General features: G+C 41.7%; 1 protein-coding gene across 2 annotated transcripts in view; it reads left to right on the forward strand.

Annotated features, from left to right (window-relative positions):
• COL5A1 (collagen type V alpha 1 chain) overlaps nt 1–15,711 on the forward strand; it is a 193,569-nt gene that overhangs the window by 75,957 nt on the left and 101,901 nt on the right. For both annotated transcript variants that reach the window (XM_060270186.1, XM_060270185.1), the window contains exons 5-9: nt 8,574–8,705; nt 9,890–10,048; nt 11,446–11,682; nt 12,964–13,128; nt 13,636–13,692. In XM_060270186.1, coding sequence (XP_060126169.1) covers nt 8,574–8,705; nt 9,890–10,048; nt 11,446–11,682; nt 12,964–13,128; nt 13,636–13,692 — 750 coding nt within the window. The remainder of the gene's footprint in view (nt 1–8,573; nt 8,706–9,889; nt 10,049–11,445; nt 11,683–12,963; nt 13,129–13,635; nt 13,693–15,711) is intronic.

A 15,711-nucleotide genomic window follows, 5' to 3' on the forward strand; every position in this document is an offset into this window, starting at 1 on the left:
AGTCCCATGACAAATTATCAAATGCTTTCTCTATATCTAGAAATATGAAAGCAGCTTTCTTCCCCGGGGCCCAATCTAAATATTCTATTAAATCCAAAATAATTCTTACATTTTTAACCATTTTTCTGCCTGGTAGGAAGCCTTGTTGGTTCTGTCCAATGATTCTATTTAAAATCCTCTTCAATCGATTAGCTAATATGTCTGTAAAAATTTTATAATCTACATTGAGCAAGGATATTGGCCTGAAATCCCCTACCTGTCTGATCTGATCTTCTCCCTTCGGGATTAGGGTTATATACGCTTCCCGCCACGATTCTGGGAATGTTCCTTTTTCTATAATTTCATTTATTAATTTCTGGTAGGCATCTCCCAATTCTTCCCTAAAGGTTTTGTAATGCTGGCTTGACAGCCCATCCGTTCCAGGTGCTTTCCCTAATTTTAATTTCTGGATGGATTCCAATATCTCCTGCTTAGACACTGGTTTTTCAAGCCATTCTTTTTCTTCTTCTGTAATCTGATTTCTTTCTTTTTTGGAGAAGAACTCTTCCAATTTCCCCTTATCTATATCCTTTTTTTCATATAATTTTCTATAAAATCGCATTATGCTTTTTTGTATTTCCTCTGATTTATTCAATTTTTTACCACCATCCATAATTTCCGTGATTAATCTTTCTTTTTGTTTTTTCCTGAGCTGCCAAGCCAACAATTTACCAACCTTCCCTCCCCACTCAAATGTTCTTTGCTTTGCCCATCTTATCTTATTTTCAACTTCATAACCTATCATTGCTGATAGTTCTTTTTGCAAAACTTTTAACCTCAATATCAGCTCTTCTTTCTGGGGATTTGCCACTAATTCTTTCTCTTTTTCTTCTATTTCTTTCTTGATTAGATTCATATTCTTTTCTCTTTCTTTCTTAACCAAGCTTTTTTGTTGAATATATAAGCCCCGAATAAAGGCTTTGCCAGCGTCCCATATCGTTGTCAACTCTGTTTCTTGCACAGTATTATTTTCAAAAAACTCTTTTATCAATTTCTTAACTTTCTTAACAAAATTTTCATCATTTAGGATTCTCTCATCTAATCTCCATCTCAGACATTTATTCTTTCTCTGTTCTTTTATTCTAATCGATATCGGATTGTGATCTGATATTGATTTAGCTAAGATCTCACTTTTTACTAAGTTCGTTAATAGCCCTGAAGTAGCCCAAATCATGTCAATTCTGGAAGCTGACTTCCTTGCTCCCGAAAAGAATGTGAATTTCCTATCCTCTGGGTTGTTTTTCCTCCAAACATCCTCCAAACCGTAATTCTCTGTTATATTGAAAAAAACTTCTGGCAACTTCCCTCTGTCCCTCCTCCTTCCATTTGTTCGATCTAATTCAGATCTTATAACCCCGTTAAAGTCTCCCAATAAAATAATCTCTTCATCCAATATATTTTCTCCCATTTTTGTTTCCAATTTTCTGAAAAATTCTCTTTTACATCCATTTGGTGCGTATATATTTACCAAAATTACATTTCTATTTGGCAATTTTAGCCGTAACCCCACCATTCTTCCTTCATCATCTTGGAACAATTTTTCAGCTCTGATATTTGGCTTGACATAAATAACTACCCCCCTTTTCTTTTTCTTATTTAAAGATAGAAATTCTTCCCCCAATCTTTTATTTATCAATACTCTTTCATGATCTCTGCTTACATGTGTTTCTTGTAAACACATGATATCCCATGCTCCTTTTTTTAATATATGTTCAATCTTATTTCTTTTAAATTTATCATTTAATCCATTAACATTCCACGAAATAACATTCAAGTTAGAATTCATTCTTTATTATATATTTAAAATTTCCCAATTAAAATTAAACAAATTTTATTTTATTTTATTTTTCCGAAAGAAAATGGGGGTTGTTAAGAAAATCCAATATTCCGGGGATACTCTGTAAAAGTTAGGACAAAGGGGGAGGGGGATAAGAAAGGTGGAAAAACAACAACGCACAAAAAAAAAAAAAAACAAAAAAAAAGGGGGGAGGGGAGAATTTAAAAAATTTTTGGGAAGGGGAAAACGAAGGGAAATGGGAAAGTAGGTTATATATGTTGGGGAAGAAAAGGAGAAGAAAGGAAAGAAGGAGAGAGAAAGAGGGAGGAAAAAGGAAAAGAAAGGAAAAAAAAAAGGGGAGGGGGGGAGGGAGGGGAGGGGAAAAAAAAGAAAAGAGGGGAAGAAAGAAAGGAAAAAAAAAGAAAAAAAAGAAAAAAGGAGAAGAACAAACAAAACAAAACAATCAGGGTAAGCAAATCAGCCTCTTATACTTCCATACTTGCTATATTTACTACACTGAGCAGTGACAAGTTGGTCTACCACTGGGATAAAAACACACTATCGAACTTTAAATTTGAGATTTGGTATTTGAAATTTAACCAGTCACTTGGGTCTCGTCGTCCTGTTCTTCTTCCCCCTCTTTAAGCACTTCTTTCTTATGTCTGGCCCAAAATCTTTCCGCTTCTTCCGCAGATCTTAAAGTCTTTTTCTTCCTTCTAAATTCAAAGGTGATTCCATTGGGGTACTCCCAAGTGTACCACACTCCTTGTCTTCTTAGGGCGTCTGTCAATACGCTATACGCTTGCCTCTTAAGTCGGAATCTCTTGGGAATTTCTTTATATATAGCCACTGTTCTCCCCTCGATGGTTAGGCTCTCTTGTTTTTTCTTCTGTAGAATTTTATCTTTTAAAAGCATGGAATTCAAAAAAATCAAACAATCTCCTGGTCCCTTGATGTTACGCGCCTTGTCTATCCTCACTCTGTAGATTTTATCTATATCCATCAATAATTGTTCTTCTTTTACTTGCAGCCATTCAGACAGTCCCTGGATTATTTTCTCCTCAATTTGTTCACCTGCCGTTTCTGGGACGCCCCTTATTCTGAGAATCAGCTCCTTCTGTTTCATCTCAATCAGCGCCATCTGATCGGCTAGATCTTCCTGCATCTTCCTCAATTTCCGGGTTTCTTCTCCCTCTTTTTCCTTTGATGTCTTAATTTCTTTAAATTCTGTAGTTATTTTCTTAATTGCATCATCATGTTTGGTGACCTTCCCATTTAAATCTTTGACTGCTTTGTCTAATTCTTTATTCTTTCCATGTAATTCTTTTATTTGACTTGATAATTCTGAGATCATTTTTGTATTCCCTTCGACTTTCGATTCCACAGAGTCCATCTTATCATTAAGGTGTACCAGTTTTTCATTCAAAGTTCTACTCATTTCCATAATCAGTTCTTTGATATCTCCCATTGTCTCACTCTCGCCTGCCATTGGGTTGGATTGTCTTCTTGTTGAGCTTCCTGTCGAGGTTCCTTGTTGTTCTTTATACTTCCTTATAGGCATATTATACAGTTCTTACTCTTTTTTTTTTATAGGAAATAAAGAATAGAAAGTCTTTCTTTATTGTCTCTTCTTTCAAAATTCAAACTTCTTCTTTATTAGTCTTATTATACAGAGACCCAAAATCTCTCTTTCCCTTTGGGAGCCCCTCATTCACCTTTAGCAAGCCATTCTGATCTTTTGCAGCTTTATCTCAAAAATAAGGATCGTTTTGTACTTCTTAATCTCCCTTTCAAGAAGTCAGGGCATCCAAGTGCTATTCTCGGACGGCATTCCTAAGCAACACGTTGCCTTTCTCTCTTGCCAGAGGCTCCTGCTCCGCTAGTTGTCGCCTAGTCTGGCACTCTAATCACAATGCCACACTGCTTCTGCTAACCAAAAAGTGTCCCTGTGTGCATCCTTTAATCACCCCACTCTCTGCCCGCCCTGTCCTAGAGATTCTGATAAACCATGACTGGATACAAGCTGGAAATTTGCAGGGGAAGCCCTAATCATCATGATCACATTACTATCACTACTACTCTTGTTATTGTTATTGTTATTATTCACCCTTCACCTTAAGGTCCAGCATGGGTTACATACAGCATTACAACACAATATTAAAAACAGTTAAAACAACAACTTACAGAAATAATAATTACCAGTAATAGAATATATTACCCACCCTAAGGTTTTGATATGGGTTACAACAATTAAAAACAGTTTAAAACAATTTACAATCAGAGAAATAGGGTGGACTATATAGCAATAAAAGCATAAAACTATACAACAAAGCCATTGTTGTTTTTGTTTTTGTTGTTATTTAAACAGACAAGGATCTTTTTGCTAGAAACATAACCTGTGTTTGTTTATGAATACAGGAAACTCCCCATTTACGTGGGGGTTACGTTCTGGGCTCGCCATGCTCTTAAGTGAAATGCCTACCCTCCAACATTTCTCTAATGGAAACAAGGATGCCCATTCCATAATGATAATTTTATTTTACTATTTATACCCCGCACATCTTACTGGGTTGCCCCAGCCACATATAAAAACATAAAGCATTATTATTATTATTATTATTATTATTAGAAACTTCCCTATATAGGATTGCCTTCAGATAGCTCCGGGGTAGGAGGGGTTGGGGTTGGATGACTCCATACCCTCCAACATTTCTCCAATGAAAATGGGACATCCTAATTCAAAGCGGGACATTTCAGGATCAAACCAGAAACCAGGACGGCATCTCTAAATCATGGACATCCCTGGAAAATAGGGTCTGGAAGTGGCATAAGTGGCGAGCACCCTGGAGAGTCCTTGTTGCTCGTGAGGAGACCCTTCCCTGTCACTCTCATTTCGTATAATAAATAAACCTTTTTAAATTCAATTTTTGTGTGAACCTTTTGGGGCATAAGGTTCAGTTTAAACATTTACAGGTACAGTGGTACCTCTGGTTAAGAACTTAATTCATTCTGGAGGACCGTTCTGAACCTGAAACTGTTCTTAACCTGAGGCACCACTTTAGCTAATGGGGCCTCCCGCTGCCGTCATTGCGTGATTTCTGTTCTCATCCTGAAGCAAAGTTCTTAACCCGAGTTACTACTTCCGGGTTAGCAGAGTCTGTATCCTGAAGCGCCTGTAACCTGAGGTACCACTGTAACTCCCCACTTGCATGCGACCACACACACAAACGGCGCTTGGAACCCAGAAGTGGCTGGCGGCTCACAAGGAGACCCTCTCCAGATCCCACTCTAGGGAGGGTCTCCTCGTGAGCCGGTGGTGCATGGAGGCTTTGTTGAGGCTGATCAACCTCCCTGCCTAAAAGCTGGTGTGCATGGTAGTGCAGCAGACTCTTTCCTGTGCTCAGCTGAGCAGCCTCAACAAAGCCCTGCTGCGCCTCTGGCTTGCTAGGAGACCCTCCCCAGAGTGGGCTCTAGAGATAGTCTCCTCGTGAGTCGCCTGCCACTTCCGGGTTCCCGCCGGTGCTGCACGTGTATGCGGTTACATGCAAGTATATCACATGCAAGTATATCACAGTAATAATAATAATAATAAGACACCCCCCCTTGAGTAAAATCAATATAAGACGGTGTCTTAAAATGTGGGAAACAAGGTAAATAGGTACCGCTCTGGCGGGAAGGTATACGCATAGCTGCCAACTTTCGGATTTGAAAATAAGGGATCAGCAGCCTCACCTGTCCACTTTCTGATTTGAAAATAAGGGATCAGCAGCCTCACCTGTCCTGGGGACAGTCTACGGTATATCTAACAATCCAAGATAGCAGCGGGAGACGGCGCTGGAATAAGGGAATTTCCAGCAAAAAAAGGGAAAGTTGACAGCTGTGGCTTAGATTAAGGGAGTTTCCCGCAAAAAAAGGGAGGGTTGGCAGCTATGGGTATACGGCGTTTCCCGCTCTGGCTTGCCAGAAACCAGCTGCTCTGGTTTGCCAGAAGCGGCTTAGTCATGCTGGCCACATGACCCAGAAGCTGGCTCCCTTGGCCAGTAAAGCGAGATGAGCGCTGCAACCCCAGAGTCATCCGCGACTGGACCTAGTGGTCAGGGGTACTTTTACCTTTCCCTAGAACATTCTGTTTAGCCAAGCCTCCCAAGATGATTAGAAGGTTGATGTGATGAGTTTTGATTTGTTTCCATCCACTGTTGCTTTAACTTCTTGTGTGTTTTACAGTATTGTTGTAAACTTTTCTGGTGTTAATTTTATTTTTTATTTTTTGTAAACTGTTTTGAGTTTTTTATTTTATTTTCACAATTAGACAGCATATACATTTTATAAAACAATCAACAAGCAAACAAATAAAGCACACATTGAGCTAAAGAGCGAAAAGGAGACATATCAAAAGCCTAAAGAGAGAGTAACTCTGACATTTTTCAAAGACCTAGACTTGTTTGTGAAGTAGAAAAGGGAGGGGAAAGGGTAAACCTGTCCGGAAGTGAAGGAGAGTGTCAAGCTGGTCCTTGAGAATGCAGATTGAAAAGGGGGCACCTGTTGAAGCTGTGAAAGCTAACCAACCATTGGCAATCTGGGGCTTAAATACTATTCTGAGCCCATGTTAGGTTAGGGATGAGTGATTTGTTCTGTTGTTTCTTTTCTGTTAAGTTCCTGTCTGCTGGTTATTCTGTTTTACCTTAGTTGGTAATTGAAAGAATACAATCCCAGCAAAAAATTACTAAATTGGTTATCTTTGTTTCCCGAGTTCTGAGTTTACCTTACTACTGCCTATGTGGAACTCATTCATTTTACAGGAGATGTAAATTAAATTTTGCTGGTGACACCAGATAGCTGTCCTGATCTTTACATAAAATCACAGGAGATCAGGAAGCCTTCCAGAGCACAAGAAAATACTGTTTATGTCAACAGTAATAAACCATAGGAAAAGCTCAGATTGGCATGCACCAATTGGCACCTGTCCTGGACCACAAAGCCCCTTGGTCTTTTGAGGGCCTCTTCCTTTGCCCTGATCTTGAGCGACTGCTCTGATGCCCTCCTGTTGGCAGGGCCAAATTGTGGCTGTGATGCTGTCCACCTCCCTCCAGATGTTCTTGCTGTCTGGATAAATTTGGTCATTGGCATGGGAAAGCGAGCAAGAGTGGTCTGTTTACACACCTTCACATCCAGCCAGGGCTAAAGTGAATTTTTGACCATCAGCCAAACAACAGCAAAATGGGTTTGCTGAGGCTGCTTGGTGGAGCCAAATTGGAAAAAAATGAGAAAGAAAATGGAAGAGAAGCCACAGAATATCCTCCCAAGAATGCACATTTTTGCACATTATTATTATTATTATTATTATTATTATTATTATTATTGAACTCTTATAAGTGCTGGTTTACCTAGGAAATGGTAAGGCCTGGTGGTCAGACCTATTATGGATGAGACTCTGCTGTTTGTTCCCTGTGGGTTAAGGGAGAGAAAAGAGGGGGGTGGAAAAAGAGAAAGGGAGAAAAAGAAGGGGTGGCTCCACCTACTCCTTGCTCTGTCACACACACACACACACACACAGAGAGAGAGAGAGAGAGAGAGAGAATATATTTCAGTTGTACAAGATAAAGAGAAAAAGAAGGAAATACAAAAAAGAAGAAGAAAAAGTGCAATAAAAATACATAGTATAGCAGAGTAAATCTAGCACCTTAGAGACCAACTAAGTTTATCATTGATATGAACTTTCGTGTGCATGGTATCTGAAGAAGTGTGCATGCACACGAAAGCTCATACCAATGACAAACTTAGTTGGTCTCTAAGGTGCTACTGGAACGAATTTTTGTTTGTTTGTTTCGACTATGGCAGACCAACACGGCTACTTACCTATAACTAGAATAAATGTAATCAGTTACACTTTCATGCATATTATATAGGTATATAAGTACAATTATTGTCCTAATACATATATGATTGTTGATAACCTACAATATTCATTCCAAATGTCAATATGTTTATCCCAACAGAGTCTGTATCTTCAAGCAATCCCTTCATGTTGCATTTGCTGTTATGTCTTCAGTCCATTGATTAAAGGGGACCCTAACGTTATTCTTCCAGTTCATCAATAGCAGTCTTTTAGCCATAGTTGGGGCACGTAGAATCTATTTTCATTGTCCAGTTGTCAACTTCCATACAATAGGCATATAATTCAAAAGAAAGGGTATGCAATAAAAAACAGTTCCCTGCCCTCAGCCCAGGTGATGTGGATGGTGTCCATCTTCTCTCTCTCTCTCTCTCTCTCTCTCTCTCTCTCTCTCTCTCTCTCTCTTAAACTTTATTAAACAAGAAGATATCTTAAAATACACACAAAACAAACATACAGCACAAACATTCTATAAGAAAAAAGAAAAAAGAGCTTACCGGTAATTACATATAGAATAAAAAATAGTAAAAGAAAATAAACTTCCAACTAAATCCATTGTACTATTTTGCATTCAATTTTTTTTTTACACAGTTTCTTATTGATACTCTATTAATTTGGCTTGCCATTCAATCTTTGAAGGGATGGGCAATTTCTTGCTTTTAGAATCCTTGCTGCAGTTGTTGAATACATGAATAATAGTCTAATTTTATTCTTGATTTCTGATGTCATGATCTCAGGTCTTTTAGTGAACGGGATCTTAAATATTTTCTTTAACTCTTTATAGATAGTGGGTGTCCGTCTTGCCTCAGTGTGGTGTACCATCCTTCTGCGTCATCTGCATCTTTCCTCTCTCTCTCCTCCCAGGGTGACATCCAGCAGCTCTTCGTAGTAGCAGACCACCGAGCAGCCTACGACTATTGTGAGCACTACAGCCCGGATTGTGACACAGCTGTCCCAGATACGCCACAGTCCCAGGACCCCAACCCTGATGAATATGTAAGTGGAAAGAGATGAACGACTGCCACAATGTTGGCCTGGTGCAAAATCTGGAGGCAGCCTGCTGGCTCAGCAGGGAGACAGAAGATCCATTGCCCCCCATGCAATCCAGAGCAAGGGATGGCAAGGCAACCCCAGTGCAACCCCTTCGTGGAAGTGGAGTGATGAGCTGAAACCACCCTTTCCCCAAAAAACACACACACCACTTTTCCATGGGGAGGGAGGGACCTGCTTCTACTTAAGTTTCACATGGTTTTATTAATAAACCCACTCCAGTCTGTTTTGGATACCATTTGACTCAGGGTAGACCCATTGAAATTAATTGAAACTACTCAGTTTTACTTTGAGTAGACCTATTGAAATTAATTGAAATTAATTTTAATGGGTCTACACAGAGTAAAACTTAGGTGAATACCACCCTGATTATTTTTTTTTTGCTTTAAATACCTACGAAAATTCTAAGTGGTTAATAAATTGTCTTTTTCAAAAAAAATGGGCTGTGTGTACAAGCAAGTGTGTCTGGTTTTGTGTAAGCATACACCCCATACATTCAAAGCATATTCCTTCTTGCAAAGAATCCTAGGAATGGTAGTTCACCCTTGCAAAGCTACAATCTCCAGCACCCTTAAACTACAGCTATTACTACTACTAATACTACTACTTTGTGGGGTGAGCTTTAAATGTATGGTGGGTATGCAGCCTAAGCTATAGCAGAAAAAAGGAAAAAAGGAAAAAGCATTAATGGGCAGGAGCCTTGGCTTTTAACTGCAATGAGCAGACTGTTCCATGGAGTCTACACTCACACAAGATTCCATTGACTAACACATCCACTCCCAAACAAGGCTCCGCTTCAGCCATCTCTATTTCATTTGCAGATATTTAGGTCAGGAGAGCCCTTCTGGATCAGTCCCATTAAAGTCCACCATCCCATTCTCACAGTGGCCAACCAAATGCCCCAAACAGGAAGCCCATAGGCAGGACTTGAGCCCAATAGAGTGCCCTCCCCCCCCACTTGTGATTCCCAGGAACTGGTAATTAAAGGCATACAGTATTGTATCTGATGTGCTGTGTGAAGAGGTCCCTCCTTTTGCCTCTTCTGATCCTGACTCAGTGGAACTGTTGATGGTGGTGACAATGGCTCACAGCCTTCCCATGTTCTAGCTGCTGTGCTTTCTGCCTTGCAGTACCCAGATGGAGATGGGAACCTCGAAGTGGAAGGAGAAACTTACTACTACGAATATCCCTACTATGAGGACACAGACGACACAGGCAAAGTGGTACCACCTACGACCCCAACCACAGATATTGAAGAAGTGGCACGGGAAAGGGCTGAAACCACTGAGGTATGGGACAGGGGGCCACAGTTTGATTGGTGAACTGGTTCCAATCCAACCCCCACCCCCTATTTTCAGAGGCTGCACACATGGCATAGAAACATAGGCCATGTTCGAAGAAGCCTTCCCTGTGGTGTGGGGTGTAAGGATGCTATTAGTTCTTCCAAAGTGGCTTCTGTAAGCCATTGTATTAAGATACTCTTTAAAATAACAATTTAATTCATAAGGGACACAGATGTCATCTATTTTTACTCCTTTGACATGTTGCAGGACTAAGCCAATGGTGTAAGAGGTGAAATATCCTAGCCCAGGCATCCCCAAACTGCGGCCCTCCAGATGTTTTGGCCTACAACTCCCATGATCCCTAGCTAAGAGGACCAGTGGTCAGGGAAGATGGGAATTGTAGTCCAAAACATCTGGAGGGCCGAAGTTTGGGGATGCCTGTCCTAGCCTTTATAAATCCTAAAGTGGGGTGTCCTGTAATTAGCAGTGCCCCCTCTGAGATCAGGTAACAGGACACTGCAGAAGGTCATGCCCGGGCTCAGGCAGATGTTTCCAGATGGTTATTATGTGATATTGATATACAGAACTGGATGACTCTCATTTTGGGGTGCCAACCCAATCCAATGTGCAAAGGTTTTAGTATTATTCCTGGAACGGCACCCCCTGCTTTGCCCCTTGTTCGTTTACACAGGCTGAGATGGCTTTTGACAGAATGTAGGTTATATGCTCTGCAGGTGATGGGGGCATTATAGGACTCAGAACGGCATATATAAATAATTCACAGCCATCTTCTTCCGAACGTGGTACAATTCTTAACAGAGTATACCCTGTGTTAGGAGAGCTTGAAGCTTGGGTGAATTAGATTGGAATAATCCCTTACAGATTCTGGAGTTCAAAGGGTTTATTTATATAGGAATATATTTACAAGATGAGCGTAGATGAGAAAGAGAAAATAGCAGGCATCTTTCTCAACTAGTCACAAAGAACTGTCACATTCGTTAAGCAGGATTCAGAGAAGTGAGAGCCATTGATTGCACCTGAAGACCACACTGATTAAAATGGATTTGTTGTTCTGATTTTGTGGGGGAGGTTTTGTGAACTAGTCTTTTATGACAATGTACTTTGATGCTTATTTTTTTGCTTTGTGATTTGTCTATTAATATGATGAGTGTGTGGTATGGTGTAGGCTTGGTTGGCCAGAAATCAATAAACTATTCCTTTTCATATTTTAAGTAGCTGTTTAATTAATTAGGGGGCACAGGTATCAGCCAGTTTGTTTCTTCTGACGTGCTGCGGTGCTAAGAGTGTAGAATGGCATGTGTCTCCTAGCTTGTGTGCATCCTAAGAAAGGTTATCCTCAAATATCAGGTAACTGTGGCCTCTTCTTCTTTTTGTGGAAACAGGAACTTGCCCCTCCATCTACACCATCCCCACCCATTGTGGAGAGAACTCAAGAGGAGACCACGGTGAAAGAAAGGGTAGAGGATCCACTGGTGGATGAATATAATTATGGAACCATAACTGATGAATATTACACTCCACTCCCTTATGAAGAAGATATCAGCTATGATGACCTCCCAGAGGGCGGTGTCGAAGTGGAGGTCCCCACCAGCACAGTGATCACCCTCAACGGAACCAATGTAATTTTTTGGGGGGGCAAGGGCCCAACCCTCCAGAGCCCACATGACCGTGTGGCCTCAAAACTGTGATCCACGTTCTGGCTCAGTCTGTAGCCCAGGCATTTTGGGTTGTTAACGCAATCAAGTTCTACCCAGAGTAAACCCACTAGAATTAACAGGCCTGGTGATTTTGTCATAAGGATATAAGGAGAACTTACTGGATCAGGCCAGTGGCCCATCTAGTCCAGCATCCTGTTCTTACAGTTGCCAACCAGATGCCTCAATGGGAAACACACAAGCAGGGCCTGAGCACAAGATCAGCACCCTCTCTTGTGGTTTCTGGCAACTGGTGCTCAGAAGCATTACCATGGAGGCAGAGCATAGCCATCGTGGCTTGTAGTCGTTGAGGCCAGTCAGCTTCAGATGAGTCTACTCTGTGTAGGACTAACATTGGCTACAGCCCACATCCTTGAACTGCCTCATGGGTTCTGAAGTTGTCTATAAGTTGCATTTTAGAAAGTTGGTGGCTGTTGGTGGATCCTAGTAAATTGGTGATTATGCTAAGGACTGCTGCTCTTTTGCAGGGGAGCATTATGCATACCTAGATCAACACAGCTGCCTGCATTTTCAAACCTTGGAGGTGCAGCTGTGCTGCTTGAGTGGGGTGGGATGTCCTCGTGATGAGTTCCTGCTTTTCAGATTTTACAAGAGTGTTCAGTTGGGTTTTTAATTGCTCTATCTGTTCATGTGGGGCAGCAGTAAGGCCTAATCTACAATAAATCCATAATTTAGTGTGGCAGCACCTACACTTTGGAGCTGTCTCTTCCCCTTGACATCAGGCAGATGTCTTTGCTGTACTCTTTTTGGCACCTACTAAAAATATTTTTGTTTGGGCAAACCTTTTCAGACATGTGAAATGTTGACAGGTGTTTAGTTTACCATTGACTTTAATTATTTTTTGAAAGTTTAAAATAGTCTGTTTTTAATAGTTTTAAAGTCTGTTCTTTGTATAAATTGCTTTAAGGTTGTTATGAATTTTGGGAAATAAATGAATCATAGAATTGTAGAGTTGGAAGGGAACCCAAAGGCCATCTATCCCAACTCCCTGAAATGTAGGAATCACAGCTAAAATGTGCCACCCCCCCCCCAAACTTATGTTCCAGAATCCTCTGCAACTAGCAATGGCTTTGGTATGCAGAAGCTTATGTTGGAATGGTCCCCTGGTGGTATGGAATCTGGAAATCCCTCTGTCTTGGAGGAAAAGGTCTTAGCGCCTCCTATTTTCTGTTCTCTTCCACTTAGGATGCAGAACGAGGGCGTGAAGGAGGAGGAGACCCCAACAAGGACTTCACCGAGGAGACCCTCACAGAGTATGAAGATGGGTACTATTACGGCAACTATGACCGGACAGACTCTCCGGACATTGGACCCGGCATGCCTGCTAACAAGGACATGATTTATGAAGGGGTAAGGGAAGACTTGGTTCCTTGGGAAACGAGGAGACTGGACTTCACAGTCCATGCTGTGTGGAGGTGAAGCTAGAGCCTTGGATTAGTGCAGTGGTTCCAAAAGCGAGCAGTCGTGCCCCCTGGGGAGACAGTGGGATTACAGTGGGACTAAGAGGCAGGGGAGCACTGGAGCTGGGTTCTTCCAGGAGCATGGATCACTTATTTACAATTGACTGGGCTAGAGTCTGGAGCAAAACACTTTCCTCGCTTCATATTATGGTGGCCTGGTAAGCTGTTAAATACTGAGATAGGTAGATAAAGTATTTTCTTTCTGAGTTATTTTTCTAAAAGAATCTGTTTTAAACAATATGTAGATGTCAGAGTCTCATTGGGCAAATGAGATGTTCTGCTTCTGCAACCCTCTGCTCGGTGGCAATCGATTTGGTGGCAATGAATGCAGCCAATGAAGTGGAGCAATGCTCATTGTTCAGCGAGTTCTTGCTTTTGTTTCCTGTGTCTGCTGCAGATTGGTGGGCCACGAGGTGAAAAGGGACAGAAAGGGGAGCCAGCCATAATTGAACCGGTAAGAGCTGCCGCTTTGCCTTTGTGCTGCAGCTGGAGAATCCACGTGGAAATTGTGCAATGCTAACATTTAACAATCTATCAATTTATCAAACCAGGGTAAGGGTGGGGAAACCTCAAGCATGCAGGTCAAATGTGGCCCTCTGGGCTGCTCTGTTTGGCTCTCAGGACAGACAACCTCAACCCACAGTCTCCTTGAGTGTTTTTGCCTCTTTGGAATGTGTCCTTGAGCTGTGATAATACCTCTTGCTAGCCAGGATGGAATGTGTTTGTGTATTTGGCCCTGCCCACATCTGTTGCTCCACCTACTTTTTTTGCTTCTGGCCCCGTCCACCACTAGGGTTGCCATATTTCAAACAGTGAAAATCTGGACAGAAAAGTTGTGAGCTTCTTCTTCTCCTTCTCCTTCTCTCTCTCTCTCTCTCTCTCTCTCTCTCTCTCTCTCTCTCTCTCTCTCTCTCTCTCTCTCTCTCTTTTAGTTTTCCCAAAGTTGTTGAGCCTTTCGGGCAAAATCGCAAAATAAAAACCCAATAAATTTTAGAGCTATTTTTATTGAAAAACTGCAAAAATGGCACTGCCGACATGGGCATCCATATGGCTGGATTTTTCTGGACATTTCCCCAATTTTTGCCCGGACACTGCTGCCGACTGCAGTATTCTGGACATGTCCGGGGAAATCCGGACGTATGGCAACCCTATGCACCATTGACATATGACCCCTGGAAGGCTGCTCAGAGTAGAACAAGGCCCATGGACTGCATAAGTTCTCAACCACTGAAATAGTTGCAAGAGGTTCTCCAGTAACAAGTAGGGAAAACTACTAAGAAATTTATTCTGCATTTCTCTTGTTTGGTGGCAGGGTGGAAGTGTATCCTATCTTTCTGTCTTCTCCTTTCCCAGCCTCCAAAAGTTCTCTGCCCAAGAATATAGACATAAGAACATAATGGCCCATCTAGTCCAGCATCTTCTTATCACAGTGGCCAGCCAGATGCCCTAGTAGAAAGTCCTCAAAGCAGGTCCAGACCACAAGAGCCCTCTCCCTGCCTGCAGTTCCCAGCAGCTGGTATTCAGCATTGCTTCCTCTGACCCATAGTGACCCTGGCTAGTAGCCATCAATAGCCCTCTCCTCCTCCATGAATTTGTCTCCTCCTCTTTTAAAGCCATACAATCTGGTGGCCATCCCTGCCTCCTGTGGGAGAGAGCGCTACAGTGTGAAGAAGGCCTTTGTTTTATCCATCATCTTGCATACAACACCCAGCTTCATTTGGATGTCCACATCTAGTGCTATGAGACAGGAAGGAAACTTTTCCTCATGCCTTGCATAATAATATAAACTTCTATCATGTTGCCTCTTACTTACATGTTCTCTAAGCTAAAAAAAAATCCCAAATGCTGCAACTGTTCCTCATAGGGGAGTCACTCTGTCCTCCTGGATCATTTTTGTTGCAATTCTGGTTGCTACAACATCTGGCTGCTGTCACCACTGTACATCACCATATTGGATCTGACCTAGGTTCTGGACAACAGAATGAAGTTGCAGAGTTCTTAGTGCTGAATAACTTCAGGCTGCAATTTGGAGATCCTCCCTTAATGTTAAAAAAAAATCCTGCAAGGAGAGGTGTAGAAGAAAAAAAATCCCTGCAAGAGGAAAACTAATACAGTGGGAGGGAGTGGACTGAGCTGAATCCATTCTCTCTGATGTTGAGGTTCCCATCTTTTTTAAATTTGCACAGAATTGTTTATGTGGGGGGACATGACAAAGCAATGGCATCTCTTACATGCAATCTCAAGTCTTATTAAACCAATTCATAGAGGGGAAGGCCAACTATTACTACTAACCACAATGGCTGCATTCTACCATTGAGGCAGTCAACGCTGCTTCTGAATACCGGTTGCTGGAAACTGCAGGAGGGAAGAGTTGCTTTTGCACTCAGGTCCTGCTTGCAGGTTTTCCCTGTTAGCATCTGGTTAGCTGCTGTGAGAACAGGATGATGGACTAGGTGGGCTCCCTTTGGCCTGA

This window comes from Zootoca vivipara, chromosome Z (assembly GCF_963506605.1).
Source record: "Zootoca vivipara chromosome Z, rZooViv1.1, whole genome shotgun sequence".
Lineage (NCBI taxonomy): Eukaryota > Metazoa > Chordata > Lepidosauria > Squamata > Lacertidae > Zootoca > Zootoca vivipara.